General features: G+C 40.6%; 1 protein-coding gene across 2 annotated transcripts in view; it reads left to right on the top strand.

Moving 5' to 3' along the window:
- rhoq (ras homolog family member Q) overlaps nucleotides 1-13,800 on the top strand; it is a 16,038-nt gene extending 2,238 nt beyond the window's left edge. For both annotated transcript variants that reach the window (XM_034898591.1, XM_034898592.1), the window contains 3 exons: nucleotides 8,699-8,863; nucleotides 10,740-10,835; nucleotides 12,150-13,800. In XM_034898591.1, coding sequence (XP_034754482.1) covers nucleotides 8,699-8,863; nucleotides 10,740-10,835; nucleotides 12,150-12,311 — 423 coding nt within the window. In that variant the 3' untranslated portion in view covers nucleotides 12,312-13,800. The remainder of the gene's footprint in view (nucleotides 1-8,698; nucleotides 8,864-10,739; nucleotides 10,836-12,149) is intronic.
- Nucleotides 13,801-21,047: the final 7,247 nt, after the last annotated feature.

Here is a 21,047-nt window from a genome sequence, read left to right on the forward strand (position 1 = left end):
AGTCCTTACCTAGGTACTGTCAGGGCCCTCATACTCTGCTTCTGACTGGCTAGTAGTCCTTACCTAGGTACTGAGCATATGCAACTCCCAACAAAGATGGAACAGTGAGTGCGTGAGTTGTCTCACTCTGTAGCTAAAACAGAGAGCTCAACACACAGGGTGAAAAGAGGAGCTGCAGCAATTTGCAGTACTACAAAAAGAAGGTGTTTTTTTGAAAATTAAACCATGTATTCCTATTGTGATACAACCTCTTAATACAATTCTGAACTTGAAAATGAGCATAATATGAGCACTTTAACAGTTTGACACTTTACAAGCAGCGATGACACTGTCAATGACTGCTTGGCTCTGATTGGTCGGGTTTGTTATGCTATTAGAAGCCGCAGGAGGAGACAATGGAACATGATATTGCCAGGATACAGTTGTAGTTTCAGCAAATCAGAAAAAAAGACATTTAAAAATGATAACTACACTCATTTTAGAGGGCACATTCATCCTGGTAAGTAATGTTAAAGGGAAAAATATTAAAGCTGTATAGTGTTTGACCACTAGATGCCCTATGGAGTAGGGCTGTCATAGACTAAAGTAATTCTTATGGTTTTATGATTTTGTCAACTCATTAATTTATTTGACAGATCTGTAAAACTGAGTTTCTCCACAAAGAATCATGCAAAAGCACTACTTTAAATCTTGTGTTTACCAAAGATGTGCTCATCATCATTCGGCATCGAAAAAGAAAATCCCAATCCCGATTATTTTGGTCAATATTGAAGTCAGGATGATTCATATTAATAAATTAACTATTTGATTTATTGTTTAATTACTCATTGACTTTTGGAAATATGTTGCATTTATTTAACTTAATACAGTGAAACAAATCAACAGCAAAAACACCTTTACCTGAATGCTTTTCTCGAAAAAATAAAAGTTTACTTGCAAAAACTTGATGGGCAAAATAATTGTTTTTCTCGATTACTCTGTTATGGTTATCGTTGAAATTGTAATCGTAATCTTTTGCACATCTCTACTTTAAGTTTGGACTCCCGTCAGCCAGACTCGTCGATAGTGGACTCATTCACTGCCCCAAGGCTTTGACCTCCTGTCCTTCCTAGCAACCTAAAACTGTACACATGCCAAATGTTGAATAGTTAACGCTTTCCTCAGGGCCGGATTTAACCGTGTGAAGTCACAATGAGTCGCAATCTGACATCTGACCCGTTATCGGAAAGACAAAAACTGCTGAAAGAAAGGTCAACCGGAGAATATCCAGCCGTTGCTCTGTTCCGTTCATTCATGAATGCTAAATGCACAAGTCCATTAATAGCAAATCACCGCTCTTCTTCCCACCCAAACAGCTACCTGTGGCTGTGTTACGATCTATTCTCAAGAAAACAGATGGTCGAGTTGTTTCTGCTCAGTTGTAAAAAGAGGAACACAACCTCATTGTCTGTTGTGGCGTGTTTGATACGGTGTGTGTGTGTGTCAGAGGAGGACTTGTTTTAGCTGATTCAGAGTGTCTCTGAAATGGAGAAGTTCTCCCAGAAGGGAGTCGGTGCTGCCGGCCACCGAGAGTAGAGTTACCGCTCTGGAAAACGCAACCCCCTCCGCCCCCGACTCCGTTGACCTCTTTATGTGGAGCACGAGGCCAGCTGGTAATGTTTATAGCTTCAGCGTCTGATCAAAGACCCGGCGCCCCAAAGAGAGAGGGAGTGAAGGGGAAAAGAAGACAGGAAGAGAGAGAGAGAAACAGATGGGGTGGGTGGGTGGGTGGAATTGCTCAGAAAGAGGATAAATTCAGTCCTCTCAGTTTCATTTTCCCTTCCCTTTCTCACTATCACTCTTTCATGTAAAGCTCCATCATCTCCACCTTTTGGCCTGTGCTCCGTATGTTGTATTTACCCCACAATCATTTTCCTTAGGCAACACAGGTACACGCCCCCCCCTGCCGTGCACTCATCAGATGTAATTCCATGCTGGCGTTACATGTCAGGGCCACATAATCACGGCTTGGCATTGAGCCCAGGGCCACCGTGCCCTGCCTGCTATTGTCTGTGCCACATCGCGCCCCCAGCCACTGCCTATTGAGTTATTCCATATGGAAGGTCGGAGAAGTCTGTTTTGCTGAATGTGATGAGGGAACAGAGGGGAAAGCCTTTACTTATTCATTCATTCTCCCGGGCTGCTGTTGCACTCAAGAAAATCTAGCATCGCGGAAACAGGAAGGGGATGCTAAGTGCTGGGGTACTTGGGCTGGGTATGGAGAAAATCAAATATCACGATATACTCGGCCAACTACGTCAATGTCGATATTGTAGGATTGGCAATTCGTGCTTTCACAAAATATTTTTACAATGACATTTCAGATAACGAATCATCAATAATGTGGATATGATGACTATGCTGGCACTGGCGAATAATAAAACATTTACATCACATCACTCCACTGTGATGCAGCCTTTAAAACCATAAAAAAAGACTTGTCATATATATTACAATATCCAAAATCTAACAGGATATTTAGTTTCATATCACAATATATCGATATAATGTCAATATATTACCCAGCCCTCTGTGGTACCCATGTAAATGCTTTAGGGGTAACATCTCAATAGTTGTACCCTGGTGGGATGGGTGCCCTGCTGCCCTAATAACCCCCCCTTTGTTGTTGGACTTTTCCTCATTTGCGCTGCCCTTTTAACTGCTCACACACTCAACTGCACATCCTACGATCCCTTTTACCACTTCACTTCACCCATTACACTTTCTCTGCTTACGGTTCATCAAAGCAGCTCAGTGACCCGCAGATGTCTTAGTGGGGGTGGGAGGGCGGCAGTTGGGGATGGGCGTGAGGGGTGGAAGAGGGGCATGGTTTTACCCAGCAGGGAGCCTGTCACCACTCAGCGGCAGGAATACCATAGACATGCCTCAACTCACACTTTCAACTTGAGATTTTACACATTGGATGACTTATGCAGGGAACTTCCATTCTTTCTATGGGCCACTTTCCTTAATCGCCTTTAAAGGCAACATTAAACTGTCCGATTTTTTTAACCCTTGTATTGTCTATTGTGTATTTTCTAACTTATTACCATTAGCCTTGTTTTACACTTCTGTTTGGAATGTATGGTCTCTGCATATCATTTACATAAAATGATGCCAAATCTTTGGGTAACATCAGTCAATATTCTAGTATTAGTAAATAGTTAAGGAATAAATATGAATGTATTATCACAGATTTTGACCTGGGTAGACCATGAAAGTAGTAATCATGAATATTTATTTTAGTGTTGCATGTTATTTTTGGGGCATTAGGTTGAAATAAACCTATATTTCTGATATAAAAACCTCAAAAAACAAGGGTTAAATGTAGTATGGTAGGATGTTGAATTCAATTTCCTTTCAATTTTATTTATAGTATCAAATCATAACAAGAGTGATCTCAAGACACTTTAAAGATAGTAGGTCTAGACCACAAGCTATAATTTACAATGCCCCAACAATTCCAGTAATTCCCACTAGAGCAAACATTTAGTGCAACAGTGGCAAGGAAAAACTGCCTTTTAGGGAGAAACCTGGGACAGACCCAGGCTGCTAGTAGGTGGTGTCTGACGGGGTTGGTTGGGGGTGACAATAGTCACAATAAAAGATTAGGGAACAGTGACTAGAAATAGTAGTTTGTAGTAGTTCATGGCATAGCAGGGCACTGCAGGGTGTAGCAGGACTTAGCAGGATGTAGAAGGGCATAGCAGGACATGTAGCAGGACCACGGCGACAGCTGCAACCATGATTCTGGTGCCACCCTGATCGAAGAAAACATGCTGGGCAAAAAAAACACAAGGACTCTGGGGAATAACTCCCCAGAGCTAGGTTAGTAACAAACATTTCTGGGACATGGATGAACACAGATGGTAAGAGAGAGGAGAGAGGTTTTCAGTGTATCAACGGAAGTCCCCCCGCAGTCTAAACCTATAACAGTATAACTAAGAGAGACAGGGTAAAGAGAGGAGCCTGGTCGGGCTAGAACTCTCCCCAGCCGGATTAGGCTGTACTGCCCTATCTCCCTCTAGTTTTTTTTATATTATTGATTTTATGGTAAATGAATCTGATGACCGTGAAGAGAAGCAGAGTAGAGAAGGAGTGCCGTGTCTGTAGCTATACACCCTTCCCCCAGCCGGTCTAGGCAGAACGCTGCGTCTCCTCACTCCCTAAGCTTTATCAAAGAGGAAAGTTTTAAGTTCACTCTTAAATGTAGTGACGGTGACAGCACCCTGAACCCAGATCAGAAGCTGATTCCACAGTAGAGGAGCCTGATAACTGAAGGCTCTGGCTCCCGTTCTACTTTTAGAGATTCTATGAACCACAAGTAACTCTGAATTCTGGGAGCGCAGTACTCTAGTGGGACAATAAGGCACTAAGAGCTCTTCAAGATAAGATGGTGCTTGACCATTTAGAGCTTTGTAGGTCAGAAGAAGGATTTTAAATTCTGTTCCCACCATATAGGCATAAATAGTGTCCATCAGCACTCAAGCAATGATTATTGATAATTGATCAGCATGAAAGGACCAATAAAAATAGAAATGAGCATGAATAGATTTTTTTTATTCCTGTGGTTAAACCCAGAATGTGCAGATCTGTAGATCAGAGACAGAGCTTTATGAATAGAAGCGTCTTGTGTCTGGGCTTGTGTTCCCACCCGGCGGCCATGTTAGAGCAGGCGTCTCTGACTCTGTTGACATTGCCAGTTTATAGAGCCCCGAGGAGGCGATAAGAGCAGAAAAGGAGGATAGAAAAGGGAGAGAGATTGGTAGGAGGAGGGAAGGACTCACTGATATCATTGCACTCATGTCACTGAGTCAACAGAGCACAGTCACACAGAGGAGCTCACACGCCGGCCAATGAAAACACAGTTGGAAATGGATAGACGTGCATGGACAGAAGTTAGTGGTAATAGATCATACACTCATGAAGCCATTCTTTTTTTCTGTTTTTCCTTTCTTCCCCTTCCAGGGAGCATAATATATACTGCATTACTTTGGGAAGACTGGAATGCAGTGTCTGGGTGATGTACTCATGAACTGTATTAATAAAACTGTAAGACTTTTATCCAAAGCACTTTCCCAGCAGCATGAGTGTAAACATTTCTGGACCGAGCGGTCTCATCCAACATAAGATAGAGCGTTGGAGCTATGTAGGAGTACACACTGTGTCTGTGTTTTGCTGTATATGCTGACTCCGAGTGGATAGCGGGCATACTGTCTTTGGTAAAGTGTCAGGGGTGTACTGAGAAAACAATGTGAGAGGCAGAGATGGGTCTCAGAGAAGCGCCACCGCCGGGCCTGTTTACAGTAAACTGCTGAGTGGCTTACACTGTGTGCCTTTATGTCTGTGGCTCACTGGGGGATAGGAGGGTTCACTTGGGCAAGCAAAGGTCACTCACACACACACACACACACACACGCAATCTTTGGGGGGAGAGGAAAGCCCATAATATTTGAAATGCAAACTGAATGTGCTGATACATAACATTATTATTAGACAGGATTGGGCACAGTTTAATTGTATAAATGTGTTGACTGTTACAGATTTTGCTAAACAGTTTTTTTACCAAGAGTTAGACATAGACAAGAGGTAGATATCCTTCCGATATTTCTTGTTGTGTATTAGACCATTATGAGAATTATTGCATATCAGTGAGCAGGACTACTTTATGGCACTTTTGGATTAACAGAATAGTTGCATCAATCTAACATGCAGCTGTTTAAAGTGGCCATAATATGAAAAAATCCCTTTTTCTGGGCTTTGGGGTGTTATTTTGTGTCTCTGGTGCTTCCACACGCATATAAACTTTGGAAAAAACTACCCATGCTGTTTTGAGTGAGATCCGGTTTCTGAATGTCCTCTGTCTTTAGTCTCCGGGTGAGCTGTTCAACATCTGCACGGCTTTCTGCGTCACTAGCCGAAAAGAGGTTTACTAACCATAGCATGCTAGCATGCTAGCTCATTCTCAATGGCAACACATTGCTAGTTGACCATAATCACGAAAAGAACTACTTCCTGGCCCTGTTGTGCAGACAAGTGGCCCTGGTCTAGAAGAAGTCTCCCAGCTAATCCTGGCTTGGTCTGACCAAAGCTGGAGAAAGAGTTATCTAGCTGATGGGATCTTACCTCGCTACTGAGCATGTGCAACTCCCAACAAAGATAGTATAGAAGTGAGATGTCTCACTTTGGAACTAAAACAGAGACCTAAACACACAAGGTGAAAAGAGGATCTGCAGCAATGTGCAGTACAACAAAAATATGGTGTTTTTTAAAAATTAAACCTATTCTGGTACAACCTCAAAACACAATCATGAATCTAGAAAATGAGCATAAAATGGGCGCTTTAACAAGGCTGTTTACCATGGCACACTTACGGTGTGTTCAGTGTAGTGTGTTAGCATGCACACATACACAAAACGTATGCTAATAGAGTACAGCTGATGGGGAAAGTCCTTAGCTTTGCAGGCATTTGATCATTTACCAAAGTGTTGGACAATTAAAATGTGCACTGGTTGGCGCTAAAAGAACAATTACTGGATCACCAGAGCATTAAAACAAAAATCTCTCAAGGGGAAGAAGAATGTCTGTGCCAAATGTCATGGCAATCCATCCAATAGTTGTCAAGAAGACGAAAAATGTGAACCTCATGGTGCCACTAAAGGAAGTGAAGACATCAACAGTCATTAGTTATTATACAATGTGAGGTCTTTACGTTGGTCTTTCACCATATTTCAAACCATACAACAGGAAATCAGACTTGTCTTATGATGTTTGCGGTCAGCCTTATCATTAGTCTCAGCCTGCGTGGAGCACCAGATGGTTTGCATTCATAGCTGATTTATCACATAAGGAAATTCAGAAAGTGTTAGGTAAGCTGTCGGCCACAGTTATGTTACTTGAATGATTGTGATGTGTCAAAACACTCAGTCGTCTCATGAGATGTGACGATCCCCAACCTGCTGCACTCAAAGAAGTGCAAAACAGCCAGAATTATTTGAATTTCTGTGAAAAACCTGTGAAATACTGTACTCATTTGGAAGAAAATGAACAAATCCTACTTTGTTTAATCATATCCACTTGATCCACTCCAGTGGATCCTAGTTGAGTCATCTACATTACAGGCTTGAAGATTAGTACGCTGTTTTCATCATCTACTCTAAACCAATATGAAGTCGGTATGTCTGAAATTCATTACACAGGCAACAAAAGATGACAAACTCTCCTGGCGGATTTACTGCTGTTTGGAGAATCTTCTTACATTTGCATAACCATCTCCCTTATTGGATTTGCGTGAGAAGGACTTGTCTTTGGGGGTATAGCTGTGTGATAGTATTGGACTGTGCTGTGTGTGTTTTTGCAGAGAACGCGACTCGCTTAAGGCATCAAAATGAAAGACTGCCATTCCAGCGGTCCGTTGTCCCATTGCAACTTTCCAATTTGCTTTGATTTCAGGGATGGATGTGGACAGTGCATTTTGCAGACGGAGTGAGATTGATTCACTTGGACCGAGTTAGTCTGGTTGAGTCATACCTAATTACTGGAGATCCATTGATTGCCCCTATCTCCAAGCTAGCTGCAGAAAACCATCCCGATGAGTGTTATCCTAAGAAGTGAGATGGGCTATGAATATTCATATGTGTCAAAACACTACGTCAAAGGGGTTTATCTTCAGTGAAGAGAAGAGGACGCTTGATCCAATGCACAAAGGACAGGCTTGCATCTGTGAATTGGCCATTGATCCATTTACACCACATGTGTAAACATTATGGGAGACGGCTAGGGGTTAAAGTGGCATCTGGCACGAGGGGGAACCCTAAGATCACATGATTTTTTTTTTCTTCCAGCAAAGACTTTTTTGTTTTTAAGCTTTATGTGTGAAATACAACGTCTACTACAGCGGATGCACTGGGTAAATTACTAGTACTAGTACACCCTGTAAGAGCTTTTGCACCACGGATGCACCACCTTAGAGTCCTGCAGCGCCCCGGGTTCAAATCCTACCTGTGGCACTTTTTATTTTACACTCACTACAGTGCCTGTTTGTAACCGGTAGACCGCAATGGGATCTTCACCTGTTCAACTGACTTTAACAGATAGTACGCAACTGTCCTGCTATTTTTACACACGTGTGAACTCAACCCCCACCACCACCAACATCACCCACTGACCCACGGTACACGCTGCTAAGAGTGAATACTGGGAACACTGGAATGGTTATTTGGTACTTGGGAAAAACTGATGTGTGAAACGGGCAATTTGATTAATTTAGTTGTTAATCGAAGGGTCCTGGTCCACTTTAGCCCCTGGAGATGGCATTGTCTCTGGTTGTCAGGGTCTTGTGGTGATGCCTTGTGCTCAACTCGCATTTAAAGACTATGACTGTTAAATAATCCCTTACTGTCTCTGTCAACTCTCATGTGAAGCTCATCCTCTTCACATTCTTTTCTCATCATAACCAATTCCAAGTTAATGCGCATCAGTCCTGTCATATTATCTCTACATCATAGTTTGCTCTCCTGGCTCCAGTGAGATTTCTGTTCTGTGTTCAGAGCTCATTTTTCACACGCTTAAATAATTCATGAATAACAATTTCTCTGATGTCTCCTGATCCTCCTGTGACCCCACATACTTTAACTATTCCTGTGCCGTATCCTTCCAGGAGGACTACGACCGCCTGAGGCCCCTGTCCTACCCGATGACCGATGTCTTCCTCATCTGCTTCTCGGTGGTAAACCCAGCCAGTTTCCAGAATGTGCGTGAGGAATGGGTGCCCGAGTTGCAGGAGTATGCACCCAGTGTTCCTTACCTGCTCATTGGCACCCAAGTAAGTCCATAATTAACCATTCCTGCCAGAGGCCCTCACGCTCAGCTTTAAATAAGTGATTTTTATTCATGTATATGCCTGGATGTTCATTATACATTACCAATATCAGTCACATATGTGCCCACACTGTAAACTGATAAACTGTCATGGTTTAGGCTAAGTTTTACATCCAGATTGTAGATTTAAAACACAATGAACTCTGTTGTTACACAAACATATGTTCATCTATTTCAAATATGCCATAGAAGGAGGTTCGCACAATGCTCAGAAGACATACACGGCTTATCCCAAAACCTCACAAAAGAAGATTTTGGGAGTAGTTTTTTACTCTAGGCCCTTTATCCCACCAACTCTTAGTTGTTAGGACATTTTTTCTGGACAGAGCCAGACGTTTTAATAACTTCTGTCCTTCTTTTGGCCTGACACCTACTGGTCAGTTGGTGGATTGTTTGGTCGACATGTTGTTGTCTGTCCAAATTGTCAATGGACGCACAATTGCCGGTGTTACTTTCTCACACACACACACATACACACTAGGGGGGGGGGATCACCAGATGCCTCCCGACACGACATCATCACGATACTTATGCCACGATACGATATGATTGCGATTTTAAACATCTTGTAATATTCTGCAATGTATTGCTTCTATAAACTTCTAATTTTTCCCCAATTTCAAATGATGTTCCCAAAAGGAAACTTTGTCAACATCTGTTTCATCTAAAAAGAAACATGTATCTATTTTTTCATCTCACGTCAATTTCATTACTGTAAAATGGGACAAACTGACCAACACATATTTAATACATAATAAAATATTGATACTTGGCGCCTGTGTATTGATGCAGTATTGCCACTGAAAATATTGCGATACTATGCTATATTGATTTTTTCTCCCACCCTTAACACACACACACACACACACACACACACACACACGGTCAAACTGTATGTGCTGTTACATGTTCTCCCAAAGAGGGATACCATTGTTATTAGATAATTATTTAAGTAGAAGTATTAAATAATAAGAAAACCTTAATATAATTTAGCCACCTCGTATTGAGCCTGGAAGCCCAGAACCTGATTCCCATATGGGTTTAAAATGTCATGTGATACAGGAGTCCTCACTACTTTGAAGGTTAATGTCTATACCAGCAATTCATTTATGCAAAGATGCTAATGTAGGTATTATGTCTCGTAGTCTTCAATAGAAACATCACTAAACCCATGAAGATGTTTAGAGATAACACGAATCCTAAGAATTAGTGTTTTTCTTCAGCATGAAAACCCACTGCCAATACCTTATGTCCAGAAATGAGCACTGACTTGTGGGTGATTTTTGGTCTGGTGTTCCCTGGCAACCAAATGCCAGCGCAGCCAAGGAACACCAGTGATGAAGAGGATGTAGTGGGTGTCTGATTTATCGTCTGTCAGCTGATGTTTATTGCCCTTGTACTCACTACGCGTGAGCTTAATAACAGTGAGCCACACAGACACACATCCCACCAATCAAGTAAAGGGTTAATAAAGGTTGTTCCCAGTGAGATTGTGCAGGTGGATGTTTCATCATATTTCTGGTTATTATTACTAAGATGGGGGGGCAGTTAGTTGTGTGTGTGCTGAGCATTGCAATGAATCAACTATAGATTGAGGAACTTTGTGGTTGGCTGAGAAATATCTTTGCACAAGAGTAGGAAGTGTGGGCCAAGATGTTTAAAAAAATGAAAAACACATCGTCAGTTATACACTTTAGATCTTGCGGCTGTGTTTAGAAGAGTAGAGAAAAGTCTTGTGATGTGATATGTCTAATCAGACAAGTCAATAAGAAACTACAATGGTGACTTATCTCAGAGGAATTGTCCCCTTTCTGTTCCAGATTGATCTTCGTGATGACCCTAAGACCATTGCCAAACTGAATGACATGAAGGAGAAGCCCATACCTACTGAGCAGGGACAAAAACTAGCTAAGGAGGTTTGTACTGAAGAAGAGAAGTTATAAGTACTCTCGCATTGCCAGGCCTATCTCCACAGCGCTGTGGTGTAAGGTCTGGACACACCAAACATACATTCTGGGATGGGTTGTTTGCAACTAATCACAATCATCTTGGATGCACCCTGCAAAAGAAAACGCCTCATGCAATATTAACTGAAGTTAACCGTACACACAATACAGTAACGAGCTGTTGAATGTAGCTGGATACGTGGTAGGACATAGTTTGCTCTTACAAGTGCATCGTTGTTTGTACAACGCCATTCCACAACGCCATTCCACAACGACGTTCCCCAATGCGGTTCCACAACGCCGTTCCACAACGCCGTTCCACAACGCCGTTCCACAACGCCGTTCCACAACGCCGCTCCACAACGCCGTTCCACAACGCCGTTCCCCAACGCCGTTCCACAAGCCGTTCCACAAGCCGTTCCACAAGCTGTTCCGCAACGCCGTTCCCCAACGCCGTTCCACAAGACGTTCCACAAGACGTTCCACAAGCCGTTCCACAACGATGTTGCCCAACGATGTTCCCTAAAACGCCGTTCCCTCAAAGCCCCGTTCCACAATGTCCCAGTAAGAGAGTAAGTGCTGTAAACATATTCTTTATCTTTCATTACAATCATTCCCCGAAAGAACCAAGCAGGCCTGTCTTATTACACAATCCAAAATCTCTTCTCTGTTGTTTCCCATGTTCCCCATAGCGAAGGGATTCTGAGATGGCAACACACGGAGAGCAAAAGGTGATGGGCAATGCCTGACATGTCAAGATTTATCCTCGAAATGTCCGTTCCTTGATCCAGAGTAATAAGTAGTTAGAGAAGTAGACTAAAAGCCAACATTTTCACTTTCAGTGTTCTAAAAGTCCTGTGTGTTGATAAGACATATGACGGTCGTTCCCTCAGTGAAATGCCTGGAATTAGACTTCTGTGAATCACTTTCTATGACTGGAAAATTAGACTTTTCTTTATTGATCCTTTTGGGATGACTCCCGCGAGGAAATGGAAATTTAATCCAGGAATACATTCTGGGTCAACATGGATGTCCAGACGAGTTCTAGGTTTTAGGACAAATGTACCAATTATGGTCCGTGATTAATCAACGCTATCGGGCAGAAACCGAGGATAAAAGTCAAACGTTCAAATATTACAATCTAAACTCATTTTGAAGTTGATATCAATGCAAATTTGGTCTGTTATTTAAATTATATTTACAGTATAATAACTGCTAGTTGACTGCAGTATTGTAGTGGAGTTTTTTGGACTGATGGTCCGTGCTTTCTTTTCTTCTCATCAGATTGGTGCATGTTGCTATGTGGAATGTTCAGCGTTGACCCAGAAGGGTCTGAAGACGGTGTTCGACGAGGCCATCATCGCAATCCTGACCCCCAAGAAAAAGAAGGGAGCTCTGAAGAGAAGACTGGGACCCCGCTGCATCAACTGCTGTCTGATCACGTGATCCATAAACCCAAAGATCGTTCAGCAAGCAACCATTAACCAAACCTGGACTGGAGAAGACAGAAGACAGAGAAATGCACAGACAGCAGAGGGAGACAAAAGAGAGGACTAAAAAAAGAACAAAAGAGCTACTTTTAGGCTGCAGGGCTCTTGAAAGGCCTTAACTCTCTCCTGTTGCCCAACACAGGTTGAGGATGCAGTTTACTACCAAAGGAGCAAAAAACTCAAGTCAGTCTCTTCTTCTAAGCCTCTAAAGTACTTTCTTTTATAACCATTTTTAATCATTTATCATGTACAACATTGTTGTAAGGTGTCATGTGAAATCACACCAAATGACATTTCAGTTTTAAGCGAAATGCTCAACTTTAAGCAGTTCATATTCTATGGTTTCTAAAGCTAGCTTATTGATTTGTGCAGTTCTCGATAGAAGAGAAGATCAGAGAAACCCTGCAGTTGATAAAAAATGTGAGGCTGTGACTTAAGGGACACTGTGACGCTGGTCGGGATACATTTCTGGATGTAAGGGCCCAGGTTTTTAGTTTTTTTTCCCGATTGAAAACGTGCCACAAAGACTCTTGTCCGATTATTTGCCAACTGAGGGCCTGCAAATGAACGTTGTGTGGCGGATAACACAAATCAATACTGTGTGCTATGCTTTTCAGACAACACATTTTGGACCTAAAACTGTATTATTCTAAAGTTTTAGTTTTTTTTCCTTATGAAAACCTCATTATTTTATGGTGTGGCATGCCAAAACATACTGTAGGTTGAAGGTCTTCACCAGGAACTGAAGATGTCTATTAATCATTTTCTAAACGTGTATTATCCAGAGTTAATGATTCTATATCTCTAAAAATAGAGATGACCTAGGCACTGCAAATATTATTCTGTCAGCTGATGGCTTATATTTTTCGTTTGTGTTTTTGCTATCCTGCAGTAATCCTTTTATCACCATTAAGATTTAGAAGAGAGCGGAAGAGTGATCTCATTTTAGAAATGAAACTGATTCCAACGTCCAAAGAATCAAATTCCCATTTTCATCAAAAGCAGGTGGCTAAGATGACCCAAAACTGTATTTTTTAAGCACAACATGAAGCACAGTCAGCGCCACTTCATTTCCCGGCACAACAAAGCACATTCCTCTGCTTTTGAACACCCATCTCCCAGAAAATGGCTGATTGAAGCACAGAGGAGGCACACTTTTCCATCAGGCACAAGCAGGAGCATAGCACACTATGGCTGTGTTCGAAATCACATACAAACCTACTATTCATACTAAGTATGACTTAAAATTGAGTATGTGGCACGTGGATACAGTATATAGTGTGTGCAAAGGCCCGGATGTATGCTGGCGAGAATCTCTGAGAATGAGACTTGAACTCAACCGGCCCAAAATGCATTGCATCTCTTCAGACTGTCCAATGGCGGACTGCAATTTAGACCGACAATTATAATAATTAACCAATTGACTAAATAATGAATAATTAATTCAAAAACACATTTGAATAGTCATTTCAGCAGTTGATTAGTTCAGTTTTTTTTTTTACTATTCAAATGAGATTTGCCTTCCCAAAATTTGATCCAACAGCCTTAGTATGCAGTAAATACTGACTATGTACTGAGTATGAAGTATACTGAATACTGAGTATGTAGTATGCGGTTGAGTTTGTAGTGTGCAGTACATTAGTATGCCGTTTCAAACATGGAACAACGATAAGCCGTCAAGTCTCTAAAACGCTTGCAGATATCCGCTTTTCAGGAAATACCTGACTCGAGAAGGGGGATGCAACAGCTGGCCGATGTTAACAAAAGTGTTTTCAAAGTGGAGATTTACACATCACTTAAAGCGACAGTGCGTAGTTTCCGTCGCCCCTGTGAGGAATTCTAAATAATGACAACAAAACTGTTGGCGCGTTCACATGATACAAGCCTTCCGTGATCGCGCGATGATGCAGTTGCTAGTAGCCAAGGATGACACGGAGGATTAAAAAAGGAGAGGTGGTTAGCTTCACTCAAGTTTCTGCGCGGGAAAATCACCGAACGACACAATCTTACAACATACAAAGCCATGCTGAGAAATCCAGAGAGAGTTGTGTATATGTGATAGTCTTAATTAGCTTTATAGCAACTCATTTGGCGATGAATTGAATGTAACAGGCTTTCACTAATATCAAAACGTTACGCACTAAATGGGTCGCGCCACAGAAACTAGTTCTTACTTTAATATTTTACACCAAGTGTATAACATAGCTGTTGTATTGCGTTAGCCAGTTAGCATAAACTTACGTTAGCTTGTAGGCTCGTTTTAAATAAGATTAAAGTAAAAACTGTAATATTGGAACATGGACAATACAATTGAGCTGACACTTCAGATGGCTTTATCTATCTATCTATCTATGATGATTCTTAGTTTCAATGGTGCAACCCAATGCAAATTACTTAACCCATAAACTTAAGCCAACCCAATAGAGTTTTGAGTTCAAATAATTACCAAATACATTGCGTGGCAGCTGGGAAAGGTTTTATCTACGGACATATTCATTTGACCACTTTTTAGCAACACTGCAAACAAGTTATCCCATAAGAACTCATTGACCTGTGTAATAAAGTCACATTCTACTACATTTCAAACAAAATATTGAGAAATGGGACGTTTACCCGGATTTAAAGACTAGTTTAAACGTCTATGAGCTCCCAAAATCATTGTATGCAACAAAGGTTTCAAGCCTACATGTCTGTATAACTTGTGGAGATTGTGACTGAACTTTTTCTTGCAAGCCAAACTTAGTTAATATCAGCTCTTGTTATTTTTATGCATTTGCTATTGGCTTTTTCTAACTTTTTTTCTTTTTTTTTAAGACAATAATCAAAGGTGCCAACTCTTGCTAAATGTATTCATATTGTGTTGAGAGTCTGAAACGCTGATTGATTAAAGCTTTAATGTAAATGGTGCTGCCCCTCTCTGTCCCAGCCTGCGGTATGTTACTGTCTTTTTGAGCAGCAGAGTAGATCGCGGGGGTGATCGAACCTTCCCACTCGGACAGTTTGGCCTGCTTACGTTGTGTGAAGGTCCGCCCTCAGGATCCAGGACCCAAGTGCCACAGCCCCCAATGTATGATGCTCTTCTCTCTTCTCAATAAATGTGTTTACTGTGTTAATAAGCCGGCTTGGAGGGTTTAACTTGGACGTCGTCAGATGTGCTTTAGAACGCATTTGTGAAATTACCTTTTGCAGTGTTAATTCCTGGAAAGAGGCATTCGTGTTCATTACAGGTCACTGGGTTGTCTTGATAGGCAGGTCAACAGAATTAAACTCTTGAATGAATACACACATCCTTTAAGTTCATCCTTTAAGTTCAGCCATGTACACGCTGAGCCACTGCTCAGCGTGTACATGGCTGAGTTGTGTTGATCTCTGGAGCACGAGCGCCCCTTGCTGGCTACTTATCTATAAAATGGCCCTCACATTTTTTGCTTTTTTTGAATAGTTTCCCATCTAAGAGGTACTTCAATTGGACACAATTGACACTGTTGCTATTAGGGGTTGAGTCAGCTGCCTTTGTTTCACAGTTTTAATAATCATCTCAAAAATCCATATTTAGGGGGCGTCCTGGTAACTCATCTGGTAGAACGTGCGCCCCATGTACCGAGGCTCAGTCCTTACCGCAGTGGCCCAGGGTTCGAATCCGACTTGTAGCCCTCTGCTACACTTCTTCCCCCTCTTTCTCCTCACTGTCCTATCCAAAAAACAATTCTTTAAAAATTCATATTTAGGACCATGTCTGGTAGGCCTGCACGAGTCGGGGGAAAATATGAATTACGATTTTTTTTTAGCTTAGAATTGATATCATGATTTATAATGATTTATCGTGCAGGCCTAATATTTGGGTTCGAAACCACTCTGAATCATACATTTTGTGTAGGTGAGTTATGAATCAATACTAAAAACATTGTCACATTACCAGCATACTGTTCTAATTTGCATTAAGGATGGGCAATACAATGAAATTTAGTTAATTCGATACCAAGTAATACTCACACCAGAGTTACCCATATCAATACTTTTTATTTGAATTGTAACTGTTTATTTTACTTTGTAATGTACCATTGTGACTGTCAGGATTCATAAGGTCAACGATTTATAGGCAATAATTGCCTACTTCTTAGTACATTTTCAGCAGCACCGAACGATTTGCCAAAGTCCTTTTTTTACTGTGTTGATTGATTTCTTATTCTTCTGTTCTTGTTTCTTTTATTACCATATGTGGTGATAGCATCTCTTGCTTTGTGCATCTTGTGTGTCTCAGTAACATGTCTGTCGGGTTCTGGAGCCCGGTTTTTTTCAATTCTGAGGTACATGGTCCTGTAACATTTGCTATAAATGTCTCTGGCAGACATAAAACACACCGAGACACCACTTGGCTCTGGCAGTAGATGGGACACTGCTCCGAACAAATTGTAAATCACTCATATCGATGTAATACACAATCTAAATTAAGTCGTTTTAACAGACAAGAAACCCTTATCTAAGAGCTAACAGTGACCAGACTTTATAGATGACATTCAATCAGATTTTTACAGCTGATTTTACTAAACCATGCAGGATTGTTTTTAATCTTATCCAGGGAAGTTTTGCTGAGATCAATGCTCAGACCAACACTTGCAAGCCGTTGACCACCGATGTGTCCGTTAATAATGTTATTATGACACTTGAGGAAGTACAAAATGTCTCTTTTTAAAAGGAAACTATTTGAAATAGGCCACTGGGAAAATCTTCTATAAACATAGGTCATGTTTTGAAATGTCATTCACAGAATGTCCTGTATGTATAGTATGTAAGGTCGCTCTTTCACTTACTTATCATGTGATATGGTTATCACTTGATTTAAAGCCATGACTGCTTGCATGGTGCATAGTGAATGTTCATGCCTGCAGAGTTTCAACCGTACTTCAACCAAAGTTTTTTCTAACTTTTTTTGTGAACTGAGTTTTCCTCCTGCAAGCACTCTAGCTTGGCCGAGTATATTTCAATATAGCTCAACATGGATGCCTATTGGACAGTTCAAGCGCTAGCAAGCACGGTACTATACATTACACTGGAAAATGTGAAGTGAAACACTTTGCATTTTCTTTGACGTAGAGCAGCAAGCTAAACAAAGGCCTTCCTGCCTTCACCCTTCCTCCATTATCCACATGATATCAATGGAAGAGTCAATTATCATATATTGTGGGCAGGAGACATTCATATGCTCGTTCCCATAGCATAGATTGGTGCACAGCAGTACGACTCAATAAAGACAAACTGGAGCTACACTAGAGAGATTTGGCCTAATGGACAAGCTGACCATCCGTTACACTAACGTCATTAGTCACCCACAGGTCAGACTGGTTGGTGCTTCGCGTGCTAGATTTAGTAAATAAGTCAAATGGGTTGGTTATTTTTAAAGCTTCCTTTATATGAATGCCTGCACCTTATTAAACACTAGATCAAGCCTCGCTCGCTCACTGCCTTGGGCTTCAAAGGCAAGCTGGTACCCATCAGTCACAGCATGTCTGGCTTCACTCCCAGTTCATTCAGCACGATGAACCCCTAAAGACACACTTCGCTGTAAAAAGTAGACCCATTTCTCTGGATTGCCAAGGTATTAGACAGTTCTTAATGAATGTATCTTCTATGCATCTTATCTCCTGACTGTGTTGCTAAATATTTTGGAATTAGCCTAAAATTGATGAGTATGAATAGGAATTAGCCTAAAATTGATGAGTATGAATAGAGAATAGAGAAATCATTGTTGTATATTGTGTGTATATATTGTAGTAGTTTGAAATTAAGTGCAGGCATGCATTTCACACTGGGAGGTGACCTGGATAAAATGATACCCGATTGGCAAATACCCCTTTAAAAATATAATAATAAAGGGTCCGGATTAGCTCGTTTGGTAGCGCAAGCACGCATACATAGAGGTCTATGCCTTGATGCAGGAGGTCCAAGGTTTGAGTCCGAGCTGGATGATTTCCTGTCTTCCCCCCCTCTCTCTCCTTTCATATCTAGCTGTCCTTTCCATTGAAGGCTGAAATGCCCAAAACAAAAAAAGGGTAACAATTCTACAAATACTAATTCTAATACCTTACATTAACCCTCATGTTGTCCTCGGGTCAAATTGACCCGTTCTCCTATATCAATGTTATTTTTAATCATCTAAAATAACATGATTGATTCCACACAACGCTCTTTGCCGAGAACAAATATCTACTTTCATTCATTTTGGGGTGTGTTGTTAAATTGTATAGCATTGGGGGAAAAAATTGAAGTTGTTTCCAAATAGTATTGAGTAAAAGTTGACATATTCCAGTCTGTGATTATCCATCAACATCCATTCCTTTAATTTTAGTCTAAATAATTCCTAATTTCTGCTTTTCTAACTCAAACATTAGGTATCATTTCCTATAAATGAGGTTCTTTGACCATAAATTCCAAAAATTACTGTTAAACTAAAGTTAATGAGTTAGTGTTACATAGTAACACTAACTTATTAGTACGAAGTTTAGTATGTAGTAGTAATTGTTGTGTTTCTGTTGGACCTGCTGTTTATGAAAAGCGCGATGAGATAACTGTTGTTGTGATTTAGCGCTAAATTAATCAAAATTGAATTGAATAGGGTTGAAAACGTCAAAATAGTGAAAAACATTGAAAATAAAGTGTCAAAAGTGTTGAAAAAAGGCACAAAAATGTAAGAAAAAGTTAAAAACATAGAAAAACAAAAGTGTTGATTTTCAACTTTGATGGGAAGACAACATAAGGGTTATTAATAATACAACATATTTAAGGGGTTTGAGACACTTACCAGTGCTAAGTAAATATGATTTGGATGATAATGCAATTATGTCTCCACCCTACTGCCACAAGATGGCAATCTCGCCTTTGTCACGTCACTTTGTCACTAAATCCGAGTTACTGTAACATCAAGATTTATACAATACATTCAAAACAGAACAAATTATGTCAAATGCAATCTTTTATTTTGAATTTTATGTCTTGTGTACTCTGAATTAAACATACTACTTTCTACTGTACTACTGATTCATTTCCCCCTTATTACTGGCATGACACTGTGAACCAGTCTTGTCCTAAATCTGTTCTTTTTTAAAGGCAAAAATATCATTTTAATATCCAAACAGAGCAATAAAACATGAAAACATACAATGTGAGCAAGTCTTACAGTAATTCAGGATGACCTCAGATCAAAAAGTCAATAAGGATTAAAACAGTGATTACAGGATCTGACATGTTGAAATAGAGAAATATTATTGTGTACTTTGAGTTTAAGTGGACTGAGAAAAGAGAGCTACCTTTACCCAACTGTAGTCCAGCATAGTTTGAAAAACAGCTGATGTTCCATCATTTCTTTTGACATACTGTACAGCACCAAAACATGTAATGTCCTGTATACTAACAAATTGGATGTATGCGTTCTTAAGCCAAATAGTAGTTTGAATATTAAATGCAACCTGTATACCACACACAAAAGAATCCTACCCATCCATCCAAGCGTCTGCATCTGTCCATCTATTCAATATCCCGACTGATCTGGATCCAGATCTATTTGGGTCCTGAGTGACTGCCCATGCCCAAACATGATCTGTCAGCACTTTTGTGGTTTTGTTTTACTTTATTGGAATGTAAGACTAGTAGCTTGCTGCAATAAATTAAAGTTTACTATACGCAATAACATATTCTTCTATCTAAGGCATGGCTATTCAATTACAAATTCAGTTGGACCAGATTTTTAAAAACCATAAAATGTAGATGGGCTCTTCCAACAGAACGAGCCCCAACCGGGTGCGCCCCGGTCTGCAACGATGTTTCGCCGGTGGGTCTATTTTTTCCACGTACCATAAGCAAATCTGCCAAGAAAAAGGACCTATTATCTAAATTAATTTAAGGATATTTATATATAATATCCAAAGGGTTGAGTATTGTTAAAAACTTCGCTTCCCAGGACTGATACCAATACTGGGACTTTGATACCGGTTCCTAAGCAACACACTTTTCCGGAACTAATTTAATAGAAGAAAAAGAAATTACAGCATTGCATACAGCATCTTTTTATTCGTATTTGAGCTCCTACTACATGAGTTTTTATGAGGCAATTCGGTTTGTGACTAAAAAGTATTTGACTCAATATAAACTATCTGGTTCTGCTGGGTCCCTCGGGGGTTACTCCTGGCCAGATTTGGTCCGCGGGCCTCCAATTGAATAAACCGGTTCAAGGGTGATCGGCACTTTACTTCTTTCAAAATGATCCTAGTAGAATGAACTTCACAATTTGGTGCTTCAATCACTTGAAAATTTGTATTCTATGTAGTCTAATTGTATAAAAATGTAGAGAATCCTTAGTATAAATTGTCAGGTGTGAAAGCTGGAACATTAACCCTCGAGTTAAACATATGTTTCTCATTTGTAGCAGATGTGATACTGGTTTTGTCAACCGACCTTTGGCTTTCAGATCCAAGTGAATCCCACTCATCTTGGACACAGTAGTATGTTATTATATCCACGTCGTGGATTGTTTGCAGATGACAAAGCATAGACACTCGGAGGAGAGGTCCATGTTGAGTAAAATAATGTGAATCACTCCTGGCAGAAGAGTCACTGCTAAGGAAATTCTCTTTCATTTCCTCTCATAAGTACAAATTAGATCAGCAGCTCAGAGATGTAAAAGCTAATGTGTTCGGAC

The sequence above is a fragment of the Etheostoma cragini genome, chromosome 17 (genome assembly GCF_013103735.1).
Source record: "Etheostoma cragini isolate CJK2018 chromosome 17, CSU_Ecrag_1.0, whole genome shotgun sequence".
Taxonomy (NCBI): Eukaryota; Metazoa; Chordata; class Actinopteri; order Perciformes; family Percidae; genus Etheostoma; species Etheostoma cragini.